Source organism: Eublepharis macularius, chromosome 4 (genome assembly GCF_028583425.1).
Source record: "Eublepharis macularius isolate TG4126 chromosome 4, MPM_Emac_v1.0, whole genome shotgun sequence".
Classification (NCBI taxonomy): domain Eukaryota; kingdom Metazoa; phylum Chordata; class Lepidosauria; order Squamata; family Eublepharidae; genus Eublepharis; species Eublepharis macularius.
Window position 1 is genome coordinate 20695851 of NC_072793.1, and position 19437 is coordinate 20715287.

Below are 19437 nucleotides of genomic sequence, written 5' to 3' on the forward strand. Positions count from 1 at the left end.
TTGCCCTTTTCTACTGCTACAGATAGACTAACATGGATACCTATCTTGATCTACAGCCATTTTAAGAGACCCCTAACTGCCATAGCTCTATATATTGTCAAAGGCTTTCACGGCCGGAGAACAATGGTTGTTGTGGATTTTCCGGGCTGTATCGCCATGGTCTTGGCATTGTAGTTCCTGATATTTCGCCAGCAGCTGTGACTGGCATCTTCAGAGGTGTAGCACCGAAAGACAGAGATCTCTCAGTGTCAAACTGCGGAGAAGATGTTAGCAGGTAATTTATATCTACTCAGGAAGGTGGGTTTGGGTTGCGTCATCCTGTAAGAGTTTCCCAGGGTGTGGAATGCTAATGGAATGCTAATGCTTCACTGTATCCTGAGGAGGTTCTTTTTCATATGGATTGGTGCTTGATATGCTAATCTTATCTGCAGGGCTATTGTAGGGTGTAGAGTATTTTGTTAGCCTGGTATTTTTCAGGACTGGAAACCATGCTCTATTCATTCTTAAAGTCTCTTCTTTCCTGTTGAAGTTGTGCTTGTGCTTATGAATTTCAATGGCTTCCCTGTGCAATCTGACAAAGTAGTTGGAAGTATTGTCCAGTATTTATATTGCCATAGCTCTGTTCTTCTCTTCCTGTGAGCATTTACAGCATGTTTCTCTGCATTGTTATTATCAGCATTTCTTGCCCCAACAGCCAATCGTCTGAAGTGGGGACAAGGAAGCACACAGTTCGATGACATTATGCCATGTTTTGTATAAAGCCGACACTACTAGGGAGACGGGCATGGGAGAGCAGCAACAACTCTGTGCCGCTTGCAACATCTACTTAGGGCCCCAGCTCAAGGTATTTGCCCGATATCCCCGTTCAAATTGCCCTCACTGGCACAACAACCTTCTCAAAGGCCATGTGCAAGGATAAAAGGCACTTGCACAGAACTGTCTATGCTGCAAAGCCCTACCAAGGTGATAACAGAGCCTGTGCTCTAGTCAACTTTTGGATGGTGGAAAGTACTAGTGTCAAGTTGTAGCCAACCTATGGCGACCCCTGATGGAGTTTTCAAGGCAAGAGACTAACAAAGGTGTTTTGCCATTGCCTGCCTCTGACTTCTTTCCCATGCAATTACTAACCAAGGCCAACTCTCCTTCTTCTTTTTTTTTTTACTGACAACGTAAGAACAGCCCTTTTCCCACAGGTCATTCTAAAAAACAGATCAAGCCGTGTTAATCTGCCTGTAGCAGTAAAAAAGAGCAAAAGTCCAGTAGCACCTATAAGACTAACAAAATTTGTGGTAGGGTAGGAGCTTTCGTGAGCCACAGCTCACATCTTCAGATCTGAAGAAGTGAACTGTGGCTCTAAAAACAGATAATTCCCAGCTGCTTTCACCTTGCAACTGAAAAAATATTAGTACCCCTTTCTTTTGTGAGGAGGGGGAGGAAGAAGAGAACAGCAACTTGAGCAGGATTGCTTCCCGTTTAAATGACAAAACGGGAACATCCAGGGCAGTATTACATGTAACTACATTTCACCTTTATTTCAGCCCTGCACTCCATAAACTCAGAGGAGTTAGCCATGTTAGTCTGTAGTAGCAAAAATAGAAGAGTCCAGTAGCACCTTTAAGACTAACCAACTTTACTGTAGCATAAGCTTTCGAGAATCACAGTTTTCTTCAGATTGCATCTGAAGAAGAGAACTGTGATTCTCGAAAGTTTATGCTACAGTAAAGTTGGTTAGTCTTAAAGGTGCTACTGGACTCTTTTCAATTTTTACTCCATAAACTGAGATTCGGCCTACCAACCCCACAACACTGTAGTCTGTATGCCCTGACACCCCTTGAGGAATAGAAAGCAGGTTAAGACTCACTGCAGTGGCATAAAGCAAGGTACCAACAGACCTGCTAATTCATAGCAAGAGGTAATTATTCTTATTATAGCAATGCATCAGATTCTGATATTTACCATTTATTGAGCAATTAGTCTTTACAGTAATAGGCCATTTTATAAAGCCCAGCCAAATCATCAAATAAAAAATCATTATAGCATACAGCTGATATATAAAATAATTTGGCAGACTCCTGGCATTACATTTCGGTAAGGTTATCATTATCATTAAACAACATTAACTTCCAAAAAACAAAAAGCCCAGCTCTAATAGTTAAACTGAAAAATGGAGCAATTCTATCGGTCACGGATTGATCTAATCAAGTATTTTAGTTTGTCAAAGGGCGATGATTTAATTTAGCAACAAAGCCTCACAGACAAAACAACACATAATGATCCACAGGGCTTTTTTTCAGCTGGAAAGCGGTGGAACGGAGTTCTGGAACCTCTTGAAAATGGTCACATGGCTGGTGGCCCCGCCCCCTGATCGCCAGACAGAGGGGAGTTTATATTGGAGGGCAATCTAAACTTCCCTCTGTCTAGCGATCAGGGGGCGGGGCCACCAGCCATGTGACCATTTTCTCCGAGGGCAACCACTGAGTTCCACCACCTCTTTTCCCAGAAAAAAAGCCCTGATGATCCAGAATATCACTACACTGTAGCCCCAAGGACAGAGTCTTATTTCAGGCTAGACTTCCCTATACTTCCCCAGTCTAGTATTATCAGGGATATTGTGTGAAATCAGTTTCGGGTGGTAGCCATGTAGGTCTGTAGTAGGACAGCAAAATTCAGGTCCAGTAGCACCTTGAAGACAAATCTAGTTGGTCTTTAAGGTGCTACTAGACCCAAAGGTTGCTATGTGAAATTGAACGGCTGTAACAACTCTTTTCAGTTAAGCAGCTAAAATGCTCTAAACGTTATTTTGGTCGTGTGAAAAAAATCTAGAGGCAAAAATTTCAGCCACACAATCAATGTTTCAGTATTTAGCCAGTGATCTAGTAGACAGCTGAGCTTTTCCACAGCAATTCAGAGAACCCATGTTGATCAATCCACAGTGACTGATAGTTTTGACTACTGAATGACCTCACTACGGCTCACGTTGGTAAAAGTTTAAAGCCAAAATTATCAAGGATAATAATTCACTTCCTTATTACTGACAAAGACAAAATGCTGATTTGATATGGAGTGCTTATATGCTAAGAAAATTAATTAGTTAGAATTACAAAGCTAAGCTCTTCAGGAAAGGCAAAATCTCTTGCCGAGTATCAACATGCATACACACATACATACACACACAATTCTTTACTGAAAAAGGAAAAACAGAATTTACCAGAAAATATTTATGGTTACATCTTGAGTCAACTGTAAGAAGTTTTCGTATCTGTTTACTTTCAGAAATTTAACATAAACTTAGAACATTTTCATGCCGGAAAAAATGTGGGAACACCACTTCTTCGCCCAATGTAACAATCTTTATTTCAGAAGTAGCATTACACTTTCAATGGTTTTAGCCAATGCCATTCAAGAGGGAAAAAGGGTAGGATTCATGAACAACTGAAGTTTATACTGAATCGGTAGGCTGCATGGATATCCCACTTAATTCTTACAGAGACTGGAAACCTAGTGCTGTAATTTTTACCATTAAAAAGGTAGGCCTACTCATTACTAGAGGTGGGCACGAATAGGAAAAAAACCTGAACACAATGTTCGTTGCCATCCACGAACAGGGATTCATGAACATCGATGGCCATGATATGTTCACGAACATGTTCGTAGTTGAAGGTTCGTGGGAGCCAGAACGGCCCCCTTGGGACTTAGCTGAACTTGAGCCGGAGAAAGGAGAGTCCATGAGTCTCTCCCTTTCATGTCATTTTCTCTTCACAGTGGCAAAAACTGGACTGTCTGCTGGAAGCTACTTTGAGGGGTTACAAACTGACCTTCCCAATGTCCAATACCCACCAAATTTGCAGGGGACACAGTCCTCACTTTCCTCTGAAGACCCCCCCCAAGTTTCAGAGAAACTGGACCCTGGGAAAGCCATGATCCATGGGTCCCTCCCTTTCCTGTCATTTCCTTTTCACAGTGGAAAAAACTGGACTGTCTGCTGGAAGCTACTTTGAGGGGTTACAAGGCAGAAGGAAAGCCAGAAGGAGTTCAGACAGAGTTCAGTCCATGCCCATGTTGCCAGGGGAATTGATTGAAAGGCGCCAGACTGTCTGGCTTTACGAACAGCTGACAAACACCATGAAGAGGGCTTGGAACGAACATATGTTCGCCAGGAAACGGGGCCTCACGAACAGCTTGCTTGCGAACAGCGGATTGGGCTGTTCGTGGCTTTTTTTGTTCTTATTGCTGTTCGTGCCCACCTCTACTCATTACTGATCGATCATTCTTAGAAATGTAAGATAAGATCCTACCATTCTGCACTCCAGAATGCTATGTATGTAGCTGAGCAAAGTGGTAAGATCCAATCCACTGCAGCTAAAACAGATGTCTACTTAATAGACTTGCAAATAGGGCAGTTGGAACAATATCCTTTCCCAAAAGAACAGAGGTTGGTGGAGTGGGGGAGAGAAGGGTGTTAGTTCTAAAACAGACATTGTTTTATACTGTATTACTTGCGCATAAACAAAACAGACAATAAAACCGCAAGGTCCAAAAATCAGCTTTTCATTTAAACTCGATTAAGATGTTCCTAACAAAGACAACGAGGGACTTCCCTTGAGAGTAGAAACTAGATATGAAGCCATACTTAAAACAATAGCATCGCCTGGATTTAATATTTCAAAGCATCCTACAATGATAATATTTTCAACTGCAGTTGTGCATATACTTTTAAAAAAGGTTACTTATTTCTAGCTTAGAACACATGCAGAGGGAAAACATACAGTATTTTTTATTTATGGCATGGAAAGGCAAAAACCTAAACACCATTAGGGATGCAAAAGAACACCTGAAGCAGTTTATAGAGAATTAATGAACTGCCATATGCACGTCAAAGGAAGTTAAGCGCACGCTTCCAAAATACTTCCTCGTATTGCTCTGGCTCTCTGTTGGGAACTACCTGTCTGCTCCAATAAAACTCAAAGAGTTACCTAAGGCAGCAGCCTTCTAGCAAAAGTTTCGGGCTAGGGAAATGATGAGAATGTGGCGGAAGAATGAGCAAAATGCAAGCGCATGTGGAGATTCAAAGAAAACAGCCACAGCCAGGAATCACCAGTCTAACTATTCTATTCAGTAAAGCTCAGGACATGCTTGCAAAACTCTCACTGCCATTGAAGCAATGATAGCAGAGAGAAGTTATGAAGTAATAGACCCAAGAACTGTCGAGAACGAACAGCAATGCTTAACCTACAAGGAGATAATACAAATACAATATTTAATGCCAAAAATAAAATCAGAAGAAGAATTGTCTCCTTGTTATAACTGGTTTCAATACAGACAGATTAGAGATCTTTACAAATCGGACTGTTCAAGGGGAGGAATAAGAATGAAAAACTCAGAATTGGAAGAAGTAATGCTACAAGAAGATAAGAAACAAATTTCAAAGATCTATAAGATACTTCTAAAATGGTATACTGAAGATGAAGTAGTGAAAGTACAGATGGTGAAGTGGGCAATCAAATTTTCATAAGGAAATAGCAATGGAGGCATGGGAGCACTTGTGGAAGAACACAATTAAGATTACAACGTGTACGAATATTAGAGAAAATGTATACAAGATGATATACAGATGGTACTTAACACCGAAGAAAATTGCGCTGGGGAACGCTAATATGTCAGATAAGTGCTGGAAATGTAAAAAGCACGAAGGATCACTATACCACATGTGGTGGACTTGTGAAGTAGCGAAGAAGTACTGGGGAGATATAATAGAAGTAATTAATGAGGTGCTACAAACCCAAATAAATAAGAACCCAGAACTGCTGCTACTAAACTTGGGGATGGAGAATGTTCCAGTGCAAAATAGAACACTGTTATTTTATATGACAGCTGCAGCAAGATTACTGTATGCACAGAAATGGAAAATGCAAGAAGTACCTACTGTAGAGGACTGGATTTATAAATTGTTGTACATGGCAAGAGATGGATAAAATGACAAGAAAACTCAAAGACCTGGATCCGGGACAGTATTTGGCGGACTGGGCGAAATTGAAACAATTTTTGGAAAAAAAAATGGGATGTGAAAGGAGAACTGTGGCAGTTTGAGAATTTTTAAAATACGACATTTTAAATAGAAGAGAGAAGTGACTTTACCATTATACCAATTTATATCTATTTTAATCTAAGCTTGGACTATAGTATAGTAGAAAAGGGGTGAAATTTAGAACTGATCTTGTAAAGAATAAGACAGGGAGGTTAGGATAAGTAATATCTTTTTTAGAGTATATGAATAAGGAAATAGTTAAGTAAATATATTGATGGGGTATACTATATATACTATAATGCTAGTGGATCAGATTGTATATTATATAATGAATGTGTAGTATGGTGTTGTATGCTGTGCCACATTGGTGGCAGGGCACACAGTAGGGGCTTTAATACATATTATAATGATAGTATATTTGATAGAATATAGGTTTAAAAGAAATAGAATATGTTTAAATTGGGACTTTTGTTATATATTATATTATACTGGTCTGCTATATTGAGGGGTATAAGATTTATACTATATTGATAGTATAACTGACAGATGCATATTATACTGATAGAATATTTGATAGCATATTTGATAGAAGTATATTATATTGATAGGATATTTGATATATATGATAGAATACCTGGGGAAAAAATGTGCTTAGAGTAAGGGATTTATTAAGTAATAAGAGGGGTTAAGGGTTGGAAAGCTGTTGGAAGTCGATAGAGAGGAGGGAGGAAAAGGGTGGGGGTTAGGGTTAATTAGATATTGAGGGAATGTATGTATTGAATTTGAAAAAGTATACTCACCAATAAAAAAATTTTTTTAAAAAAAAAAGATAGCAGAGAGAAGTAGAGACAAGTGAAGGGTCATATCCTGTATAACCCAGGCTGAATCCACACATCCCGGCGTTGCACTAAACTTTTGCTAAACTTCCAGAAGTATAGAATCTTTCTAGCGCCATTTCTGACTCATTGCGCCACAAGTCAGAAATTGCGCTAGAAAGACGCTATACTTCCGGAAGTATAGCGAAAATTTAGTGCAACACCGGAACATGTGGATTCAGCCTTAGTTTATAGCTCATCTTTCTCATTGACACTCAAGGCATATTACAAACAAAGTATGTATTTATTTACTTCATTTAAACCCCACCTTTCTCCCAAATGGGGACCCAACGAGACTTAACATCATTCTCTTGTCCTCCATTTTGTCCTCACAACAACCTTGGGAGGTAAGTTAAGCTGAGAGCGTATGACTGGCCCAAGGTCAGCCTCTGCTAGAGCGCTGCTGTCACAGGGTCTCTTCTCCCTGTCGGCTGGTTCTCCATGCGGGGGTGGCATAGAGGGGCAGTGCCCGGATCAGCAGCCCACGACTGGACGTACTTGTGAGTGCCACTCAGAGCCATCAATGGCTGCTGTTGACTGACTAGTGGATGTTGCCAGGCTTGCTATACTATCTGTGTCTGGAAGCGGGGCATGCATTGTTGTTTCCCCTGCAGAATGGGTTTAGGGAGCAGAGCAGCGGCACTGAGCTTATACTCATGGCCAGATGATTCTGCCACAAAGGTCCTTATGACTGTGAAGGGATACCAACACCTACATTAATACTGCATAGGGTTTTCTTTTGTCCCCCCAAAATTGACATTTATTATTTATTTATACCCACTTTCTTCCCAATGGGGACCCAAAGTGGTTTACATCATTCTCCTCTCCGCCATTTTATCCTCACAACAACCCTGTGGGATAGGTTAGGCTGGGAGAGAATGAACTGGCCCACTCGCCCAGCCAGCTTCCATGGCAGAGTGGGGAATCGAACCAGGGGCCACCACTCTAGCCCCTGCATCACCCTGGCTCTCATGCTCCTGTAATTATTCAACCTCATTATCAAAGATTATTTTAAGCGGCTCATAATGTAGCAGAACAACATGCACCTCATGATACCCATTAGTCCTAGAGACTATGAATGGGTTTGCCCTTCTCGTGTGGCATGATTTCTAACCACTGCGATATGTAATGAACTTAAACCTATGTATCTGACAAGCACGAGTCTCATTAAGCAAGTATTTAGAGTAAAGGCTATCTCAATAAACTCCTCTGATTTACCTCATAAGGCACACAGATGAAAACGATTGCCTTTTGTGCAGAATCGGGTCTTCACACACACAAAAAGACAATTCTAGTGGGGATCCTATTCTGCATGAAAGTGACAAATGGACCGTTCCAGAAAGGCCTTTTTTGATAGATGAAGGCTGAAAAACCTATTCATTGCAAAGGTCAGAAATGATTACTTCCGCAGGCTCCTGCTCTGCTCCAGTGCTTAACCAAAATAAACCTGGGAATACATTTTTGGCATGCCCATTCTAGAACAGAACCTCACAGAACCTTTGATCCCCTCACTTTGGCAGCGCTTGGTACAATTTGGTAGCAAAACTGCTAAGGAGCTAGCATTGACGGCAGCCTTCCCAGAGAGGGCCACAGGGATATTGTACAAGAACACAGCTCTGTAAATCAGCCCAGTCCAGTGACAGTGAGGGTGGAAATACAGGTTACGAAGTAGCTAGGGATGCTCAAGTGAATTTCATTTCACATATTCCCCCACGTGCACTTGCTTGCACAGTCACCCCTCAATTTGCTCCAGGTGAGTACATTCCTGTGTTGATATTAGTTCCTCCTCAACAGCTAAGCATATCCCAGGCTGTATACAACTGCCAAATCCCCAGTTTCCCCCCACCTCTCACACCTATTCATTGAAATGCAGATCCTGACACTTTATTGCACCTTAAAAAATGTAAATTGGCAAGTCAGAGGAGCCTAAAGTACTTGCTCTAAGGTGTCCATCCCTGAGAGCTGTCATGTCTGTGTACAGCCATGCCATGATTATTTGGTTGTTATGTCACTGAGGCCACAGTATATGGAATGTCTAATGCTAACCTGATGTATTCTCTCCTTAGCCATGTTCTTTCCATGTTATAATTGTTACTTTTCCAGACCCAGGATGGGCCTCTCATATTATCTCACAATTTGGTAGCAATTATTATTATTCTTAACAACAACAACAACAACAACAACATTCAATTTATATACCGCCCTTCAGGATGACTTAACACCCACTCAGAGCGGTTTACAAAGTATGCTATTATTATCCCCACAACAAAACACCCTGTGAGGTGGGTGGGGTTGAGAGCTAGAAGCTGTGACTGACCCAAGGTCACCCAGCTGGCTTCAAGTGGAGGAGTGAGGAACTAAACCTGGTTTTCCAGATTAGAGTCCTACGCTCTTAACCACTACACCAAACTGGCTCTCCTAGCTGGAGACGACCTTGGAGTCTCCAGATACCAGCTTTTGCTACTTTGCCCAGATGCTGGGAACTAGGGCTGTGCTATTCGGGTTTCGCTTCGGGTAAAGATACCCGAAGTGGACCCAATTCGGCAAGCTTCATTATTCCCAAAGCAAAGCTTTCCAAAGCATTAGGAAATGCTTCAGAAAGCTTCGGGGCTTGTTTAAAGGGCCCTGCCGCTGCTTGCAAGCAGCGGTGGGGCCCTTTAAACATCAACCCCCCTACCTCCCCCCACCTACCTTGCAGTAGCTCTGGGCCAGCTCCTCTGCTGCCACCCCGCTGCCAGCCGAGCCTGCGGGATGGTGGGGAAGGCTGGAGCCACCTCCTTCGGCCCTTCCTGCCCCTCAAATGCCATGGCACACTGGCGCAGCAGTGGCCATTTGAGGGGCAGGAAGGGCTGGAGGAGGCGGAGAAAGCCCTTCCTGCCCCTCAAATGGCCGCCGTGTCACTGGCGCGCCATGGCCATTTGAGAGGCAGGAAGGGCCGGAAAAGGCAGCTGGCTGGCTCCAGGCCTTGCTGCCTTGTGCTGTGGCTGCCGCCACAGCAGCGGCGGCGGCGGCAGCGGCCCACTGCCCAGCTGATGACCCTCCTGCCGCCAGGTAAATGGGTGGAGGTTTGAGGGGTCTCCCCAGGGTTGGGTGGGGGGTGGAGGGGTCTCCCCAGAGGAGTGGGGGGTAGAGGGGTTGCCTCAGGGAGGGTGGGGAGTTCCCCCCCCCTCGCTTCAGTATGCTCTGAATCTTCACGGAGCATACCGAAGTGATTCCTGAACCCCGAATCTGAAGCGGCTTGCCGCTTTGGATTTGGGGGTATTCTGAATCGGTTTCCCACTTCAGGTAAACCCAAAGCAGGAATACCGAATCTCCCCACCCGTGCACAGCCCTACCGGGGAACCTATTATTGTGTACTTACTGTTTAGCCATAACTATAAAGGGTTCTCACAGGACCCATGTAAACTTGCGTGCCAACACCTTATCAGTTGCTGGAGTGCAGGAAAATCAAGTATAATACAGACCGAGTTGGGAGGCTCTGCCCTCCCAACTCAGTCATGGCGTTTGTACTTGCTTGCAAATGCAATCACACAAAGGGAGCTCCCGTGAAAGAGACATTCATGTGTGCCGAGCAAGAGCCTGCATGTGAATTGAGGACCACACATAAAATCCTGCACATAAGCATTCCCAGGTAATTCGCAACATGTATTTCCACTCTGAGTTAAGGGTCCATCTTTTCATACAGAGCAGACAAACATACATGACAACCAACACTCAGATCCTACGTGGAGCTTGGCAGCAAGGAGACAAACACAATTAGAAGCAGATTTCAGAACTTTTTTGGGCACATTTAAATTCCATATTCGCTCTAGATACTTAGAAGGCTCACTTTTCAAGTCTGTAGAAGCATTGCTCAGTGATTAGCAAATCCATAACTTGGAATTAACTTTTTGGGCATTCTTTTGATTGGCTAACGATCATGCATAAACTCTGGAATCAAAGTTAGCCCCTTCAATGGTAGCCAGAATTGTCAAAACAAATCCAACAAACACAAAATGCAAAAATGGACTTTTACAATGACTACATCAAGTTGGCAGCATACTAGTTTTTGAGACTTAAATTTGGAAAGCGTTGTTTGTTTCATTACTCTACACAAAATGCATCAAGTACTCAAGCTTCTAAACCTAGTCAGAACTCTCTGTAATAATCAGCAGAACAGAGTATAAAAATTCATTTCACACATGATTGATTAACTGCTGGAGTGTGCTGCATTTCTCTAGAAAGAATGAATGGTCATAAAAAAAAAATTAACACTCTTATTATTTGCCTAAATCATGTGTAAGTTCTTCCATCACACAAAGTAAGGAGCTTATGACCACCTCATCAATTTTAGCTGCATTTTGGTCAAGACACAGGTATAATATTTAAAAGGATAGCAGCAAGCGAAGAATGCTCGTCCATCCGCAAGAGTTTCCCTGTGTCTAGATATCCGGCATTGTTTTTTTTCTTCTTGTGCTGCCTGCCCATAAGTGGATCATCTGGCAAAAAACTGCCTAAAACCACTGGACAACCTCCTTTTACCTGGCAATCCAAAGTATTGTCATCAACAAGGAGTCTTATACCGGAGGCAACACTAGTGGCAGCACTTCCTCTTTTGCAATGAATTTACCTTGTTTTCTCCCTGTTGGTAAAAAGCCATGCTCTTTAGGGGAGCTTTCAGGTTCCTGGTTAGTTTAATCGGCTGCCCCATGCCACTTGCCGATTTTCATAATGAGCTTTGTTTTGTAGTTCCTAAAAACACTGGCTGCTTTTACATTGTAATGAGTTAAGTTTACTTTATCTGGAGGCCACCTTATACCTGTATCACTCAGAAGGCAGGATAGAAATACTTTAATCAAACAAACAAACAAACGTACATATATATATTAAAAAAAAAAAACCATCACTGCCCCAGGGAAATAACATGTACTAGCTAAAGTTTCTAGGAGAGATTTAAGGCCTAGAGTTGGGCATGGCCATCTGACTAGTGCAAAAAAAGTTCAGCCAAACTGACTAACCAAATAACGGTTAACTATCGAACACAGTAATTCTGAATGGTTAAATAAAAGAGTTCCACTGAAGTTAAGTTTCCTGTTAGTGGGACAGATCCTACTCCCATCCCACCACTCCACTGAGCAAAGTTTATCTATCTACTGGAAGGACGAAGGTTGGTCACTGACATTGCTAGCATATCTGAAATCCATATTCTCCTAAACCAATGTGAAGCCATGAATATTACTTTGCTTCTATTTTTCTTATTCTAGAAACGCAAACTGTTCGGGGAAGTCTGTAGGGAGGCCTCTTTAGCCACAGTGGAGCCAATGCATCAAGGTTTATGAACCTATCCATGAATCTGATATTCCACAAAGACGTTCTGCAAAAAAGGAACAGCAGGTCTCTGCCTACTCTGAGAGCAGGGAGGCCTCCCTAAACAGAATGATGGATCTCATCCTTCCCCATCTGTTCTCATGAGTTTTGACAGTGACATTATCCTGATCAGAACAGTCCTCTAGTTTCAGCAGGAACTTGATGTGGGATAGATGGACTGCATTCATCACCAGGAAACGGACTCTCTTCGTCTTGTCGTTATGGGTTCGCGTGCCCTGCATAAATATTTCCTGACTGAAAACTCCCCAGCCTGAGTGTCAATCGATCGAGGGGTCCTCACTTGTGGGAGATTTCCTTGGAGAGGCGATTCAGGTCTTTCTACCCGCTAAAGGACTGCTGGACTTGAGAAAGCATTCTGAAACTGGCACTAAATCCCTGAAAGAGAATGAGTAAATGCTGGAGTAGGCACTTGGCCCACAGAATAGGTTGGTGGCGTCTACCAGTACCCCTCGGAGGCTAGCCAGGAGCATGGTGCCTTCCCTTGATGAAGGCTTGACCAGTGTCATGAGATCTTGTCTCGTTCGTCCTGGGTCAGAAAATCCATTCCCATTAAAATATCTAGGAGATTCCCAAGTAAGTCATGGGGAGACTTATTGGAATATGATCTATCTTGCTGCTTGGTGACTGGGGGTGGGGGATTGGTGAAAAGGTCTGATTGCTTGCTGAACAGCCATTGCAACAACCAGGCCACGATGTTGGATCTAAAGGCTTTTTAGTTTAAGTGATGCTTAAAGGAATCATTAGACCTCTTTTGTGACTATATTCTGCTTTTTTCGGGGTCAAAGGGAGCACTTTCTTATATTTAATCTCAAAAGAAACCTCCTTGAGTGAGTTGCCAAACAACGCACCCTCAAGAAAGGGTAGAACGCCAGGTTTCCTTTGCATGCTCCATCCACATGTTAATGTCTGAGGTTGCATCTAACAACTGTCAAGTAGGTTATGGCCATCCTAGAAACAAAGCGCGTTGAGGGAAAAAATACAACAGGCTCTAGAAAGGGGAGACCGGGCAGGCAGGCTTTCCCTCCTCCTCCATCACTGATCCTGGCCGGTGAAGGAGTGGGGTGGGCATTGCCACCTGCTCCACACCTGATCTCAGCAACATGAAGGGGTGGTGGGCTTTGCTACTTGCTGCATGTCTGATACAGGCAGGGTAAAGTGGGGCAGGCATTGCCACCTGCTCCACTCCTGATCCCAGCCGGATGAAGGGAAAATGGGCATTGCCTTCTGCTCTGTGCCTCATTATGGCTAGGTGAAGGGGGACAGGCATTGCTGCCTGCTCCAAGCCTGATCCCAGCTGGGTGAAGGGGGTGGGTATTACCACCTGTTCCTTGCTGGGCAAAGGAAGGAGCGAGCACTACCTTCTGCTCCTCACCTGATCCCGACAGGTGAAGGTGGATGGTGGGCTTTGCTATGTGCTCTGCTCCTGATCCCAACTGGGTGAAGGGGGTGCAAGCATTGCTACCTTCTCTGCTCCTGATTCCGCCAGGTTGAAGGGGGGCAAAGATTGCTGCCTGATTGGCTCCTGATTCCGACAGGGTGTAGATAGGGTGGGCATTGCTGCCTGCTCAGTGCTTTACTCCAGTAGGTTGAAGGAGGCGGGCATTTCCACCTGCTCCACTTCTTGTCCTGGCTGGATGAATGGAAGAAGGGAATTGCCTCCTGCTCTGTGCCTGATCCCACCCAGGTGAAGGCACTGGGCAGGCACTGGCACCTGCTCCACTCCTGATCCCAGTTGGGTGAAGGGGGTGGGCATTGCCATCTGCTCTGCTCCTGATCCCACCTGAGTGAAGAGGGGTGGGCATTGCCACCTGCTCCACTCCTAATACCAGCTGGGTTACAGTGGGGGGTGGGCATTGCCACTTGCTCCGCTCCTAATGCTAGTTGTGATAAGGCGGGGGAGAGGTGTCCATTGCCACTTGCTCCGCTCCTAATACCAGCTGGGTTAAGGAAGGGGTGGGCATCGTCACCTGCTCCATTCCTGATCCCAGCTGGCTTAATGGGGGCAGGCATTGCCACCTGCTCCTCTCCTAATACCAGCTGGGTTAAGGTGGGGGGCAGGAATTGCCACTTGCTCCACTCCTAATACCAGCTGGCTGAAGGGGGCGGTGGGCATTGCCACCTGCTCCTCTCCTAATACTGGCTGGGTTAAGGCAGAGAGTGGGTATATCTACCTGCTCTGATCCTGATCCCAGCTGCGTGAAGGTGGAGCATTGCCACCTGCTCCGTTCCTAATATCAGCTGGGTTAAGGTGGGAAGTGGGCATTGCCACCTGCTCCACTCCTGATCCCAGCTGGCTGAAGGGGACGGGTACTGCCACCTGCTCTGCTCCTAATATGTGCTGAGTTGATGTAGGGGGTGGCCATTGCTACCTGCTCCGCTCCTAATACCAGCTGAATTAAGGCAGGAGGCAGGTATTGCTACCTGCTCCACTCCTAATACCAGCTGCCTGAAGGGGGTGGGCATTGCCACCTGCTCCACACCTAATACCAGCAGGGTTACGGTGCGGGGAGGGCATTGCTACCTGCTCTGCTCCTCTTCTCTGCCTGGGCTTCCCACCATGGTATGTTTTCTGGAGCGATATGGTGACCTACCTGGGCTTTCCTCTGCGGCAGCGCCCTCTGGTGGTGCACTAGGGTATAAAGTGAGTTGTCTAAAACATGCTTACTCAATTATATAGCAAGATCAAAAGTTGCAAGGAATTAAGGTTGGCACTGGTCATGAAGACTGATATGAATGCTACTTTGTCAAATATTTTTGAAGCTTATAGTCTAGCAGAACTTTGACTAACTGCTCCCTATATTAGGAAAGAAAATGAGGGGGCAGTGAAGGCCCTAACAGCCAACAGTTTTTTATGATTTTAATACAGGGCTACTCTATTTTTATCCCCCACGGGGTCACAGAGGTTCCCCTCCTCATGCATGCAAAGAACAACCTCCAAGCAGCCTGAGGCCACAGCTTCTATGAGGGTGTCTCTGATGGTGTGTCTGTTATATCTTATCCCTAGAAACAACATAATATTTCCTGGCAAAATTAAAGAGTTCTGTTTGTGACTGAAGAGGCTGAGCATTCTTTTAATTAAAAGATCCTGGGAAGGGAATGGCATGTTCTTTATTTCCCCCTTGAGGAAAAACCTCTGTTAAGCCTTTGGGTTTGGAAGAATTTGCTGCTATAGAAACGTCTGGTTACTCATGGCACAGCTGAAGCACATATATGGCTTTGTTGAGCATGACTAGGAATGTCAATGTCATTCGGCCATTGTCATTCAGCTTCTGTAATCACTCCATCCTCCAAGATATAAGGACAGATGGACTCACATTCTTGCTGTATCTGAAGAAGTGAGTTGTGGCTCACAAAAGCTCATCCCCTACTACAACTTTTGTTAGTCTTATAGGTGCTACTGCAGTCTTGCCCTTTTCTACTGCTACAGATAAACATGGCTACCCATTCTGAAGAAGTGAGTTATGGCTCACAAAAGCTCATCCCCTACCACAACTTTTGTTAGTCTTACAGGTGCTATTGGACTCTTGCTCTTTTCTGCTGCTACAGACCGACTGACACAGCTACTCATCTTGATCTATCAATATAGGACTCATTATTCCCAAACACTTATAATAACAATAATAATAACAACAACATTCGATTTATACACCACCCTTCAGGATGACTTAACACCCACTCAGATCGATTTACAAAGTATGTTATTATTACCCCCACAACAATCACCCTGTGAGGTGGGTGGGGCTGAGAGAGCTCCAGAGAACTGTGACTCGCCCAAGGTCACCCAGCTGGCTTCGTGGAGGAGTGGGGAATCAACCTAGCTCTCCAGATTAGAGTCCTGTGCTCTTAACCACTACACCAAACTGGCTATCCCCGCAACAATCACCCTGTGAGGTGGGTGGGGCTGAGAGAGCTCCAAGAAGCTGTGACTGACCCAAGGTCACCCAGCTGGCTTCAACAGGAGGAGTGCGGAATCAAACCCAGTTCTCCAGATTAGAGTCCCACACTCTGCAATATTCAGTTAATCTTCCCTTAGAAGAAATTTACAGTGCACTCTGAAGACTAACCAACTTTATTGTAGCATAAGCTTTCAAGAACCACAGCTCTCTTCATCAGATGCCTTGTAATAAGCACTACTTTTACAATAGATCCAGAGGAGTTAACCGTGTTAGTCTGTAGTTGCAAAATAGTAAAGAGTCCAGTAGCACTTTGAAGACTAACCAACATTATTGTAGCATAAACTTTCGAGTACCACAGCTCTCTTCATCAGATGCATCTGATGAAGAGAGCTGTGGTTCTCGAAAGCTTATGCTACAATAATGTTGGTTAGTCTTCAAAGTGCTACTGGACTCTTCGCTATTTTACTTTTACAATGTAACAGACCAAAGTTTGGCTTCCTTTGAAGTCCCACAAACAATAACGTGAATGGGTGTAACTTGGGTAATTTAGACATACTGCCAGGCCAAGCAGCAACAAGCACTTGGCTCCATAATTGATATTCATGTGTATTCTCTGCTATTCGACAAAGGCTCACTTGTCCATTAGCAAGCTTGCCAAGACTTAAATGGGAGCAGCAGGCCCCTTGAAAAGATGCCCTGCAGCAGCATCTGTTACACAAAGAAAGATAAAGCAGCAAGATGCCATTCAGAAAAAAAAATGCCACTGTGCCAGGAAACGTGTTCAGCAGACACCAGCTACACAGCTTTCTACCACTGCTCCCAACTGGAAGGTATCTTGGAATGCCATCCCCATGTTGTGATACCCATAACAGGGTTAAAGAGATTCTGCAAAGTATAAATGTACACAAGAGCTGAAATAAGGCCTCATAGCCAATTTGAGCAGAGAAGGCCGGCCTCTGTACTAACAGGGACCACTGTTAATTTTGTGGGTGCTGGATCCTGCCTCAAGTGTACCTGAAATTCAGTAAGTGGCAACTACAAGGCCTTCTTCACAGTAGCATCTACTTTCTGTGTGGGGGGGAATCAAATTAAAACACCCAGATTACAGCTGCTACTCAGGCATAACAAATGCTTTGCTGAAGAGAAACTCTCTACCTGTGTTTCTGTAGAATAGCTTACATATAAGCCTTCCTACTAGCTAAGCAACACATAAGACATCTCTCTTTCTTCAAGTAGTAAAACAAGCTAAGTAAGAATGACAGCATTCCAGATACTCATTTCCCATTCAATTTTTCAGTTTCTTCCCCCTAAGGGGAAAACTCCCACATTCCTTTTCCCAACACCTGAAAGTTTCCAGAAATGTTACATCTCTGGCCGCTACTTTATGTGGCTTTGAGTACATAAGTAAGTTAATCTCTATGTTGCACCAATATAGATAAAAGCACATGACAATAATCAATACTAAGCAATACTATGCCCTGTACTTGTATTCTAAATGAACTTTCAAACTTTGCATGAACCGTCTGTGTGTTTTTTTCTCTGTGTTAGGTAATTCTAACAGGTGTGCTTGAATCTTTTGACAGTTAATTAAAATAGTGGACTCTATCGAGATTAATGTTCCTCTATCAGAGATTCAACCAACAGTGATCTCTCAACTTTTTCTGTCATTTCTCAGAGATTTATAGTTTTGTTCTGCAAGTTTGAGTATAACGTCATTTTTTACTAATTGGAAGGTTATACAATAGAAACTACGAATATTCAATGAAGCATCAGACCAATTATCATTTGTTTGTGCTATCACGTGAAAAGCTCTTAGATATTTGCATATGATGATGTATAAAAATGCAAATTCAGATAGAATGTCAGAGCCCTGATGGAAGAAAACTCTTGAGAGAATTTAGGTGAGAATTTATCTTTACCTATGCATTTCATAGAAACGTTGATTATGTTAAACTTGGTATTTATTAGGAAATGTTAGCAAACTTATTTCTTACTGCCTGTGTTCTGGTTTTATAGGATTTATATTAATAACCAGGGCTTTTTTTCAGCAGGAACGCGGTGGAACAGAGTTCCGGAACCGCTTGAAAATGGTCACATGGCTGGTGGCCCCGCCCCCTGATCTCCAGACAGAGGGGAGATTAGATTGCAATCTCAACTCCCTTCTGTCTGGAGATCAGGGGGCGGGGCCACCAGCCATGTGACCATTTTCTCCGAGGGCAACCCACAGAGTTCCACCACCACTTTTTCCCAGAAAAAAAAACCCTGTTAATAACGATTTATATTTTAATTACTTGCTTCATTAAAAAACTAGGGTGTATTTTCAATAAAGTGAAATAAACGCTAGACAGGTGTCTGTGTGTTTGATAAAGAGTTGCAAAGCAATATTGAACCCTATATAAAATAAATGTACTGATAAACAGGTGGTTCAAAGAACTTATCTGTTTGACAGGTCTAAGAACTAATTGCTGAAAGCTTTCCAAGAGAAAGATACATCTTTCTTTTGGTTAAGTAGAAGCTTAGTTTCAGACACGAGCAAAAGCTCGTTACATCTACTATTAAGAACTCAAAAACATTTTTAAAAGGAGAAAGGATGCCAGAAGGGTCAAATTAAAAACACAAAAATCTAAGCAACCAACACTTACCTTGGGAATTCAACCTCTGTGCAAAGGGAAAGTATTACCTAATGTCTGAGACAACTACGTCTACCCTCATTACACTGACACTCGCCTTACTCACTAGGAGGTATCAACGCAGGTCAAGACATGAAGCCTGTTACCCAAATTCTTCTGATATCTCACGCAGATATGACAATATCTCGGGCAGTTATTCAAGAAACATTAATGCAACAAGGCAACTAAATGAAACTCTGCTGGTAGCTAAAGAGACCACATCAGGACAGCCCACAGAACAGGTTAATAAAAAGAGGACTGTGATACTTACCCCTGCAGCAAAGCCCAGGCTGCCATCCAGGATCCGTCTCTATAAATTAAAGAGTTTCCAATAAGCATAAAGAGCTAAGGTATGGCAGCTTACCGTACAACAGCATCACTACATACAAAGTTCTAGCCAGGGCTTTTTTTTCAGCTGGAACATGGTGGAACGGAGTTCCGGAACCTCTTGAAAATGGTCACATGGCTGGTGGCCCCGCCCCCTGATCTCCAGGCAGAGGGGAGTTGAGATTGCCCTCGTAGAGGGCAATCTCAACTCCCCTCTGTCTGGAGATCAGGGGGCGGGGCCACCAGCCATGTGACCATTTTCTCCGAGGGCAACCCAC

The 19437-nt window shown here is 43.7% G+C and overlaps 1 protein-coding gene across 2 annotated transcripts in view; it reads right to left on the minus strand.

Annotated features, from left to right (window-relative positions):
* The window catches only part of SLC39A11 (solute carrier family 39 member 11), a 511259-nt gene that overhangs the window by 486452 nt on the left and 5370 nt on the right, over nucleotides 1-19437 (minus strand). For both annotated transcript variants that reach the window (XM_054978292.1, XM_054978293.1), the window contains one exon: nucleotides 19104-19142. In XM_054978292.1, coding sequence (XP_054834267.1) covers nucleotides 19104-19142 — 39 coding nt within the window. The remainder of the gene's footprint in view (nucleotides 1-19103; nucleotides 19143-19437) is intronic.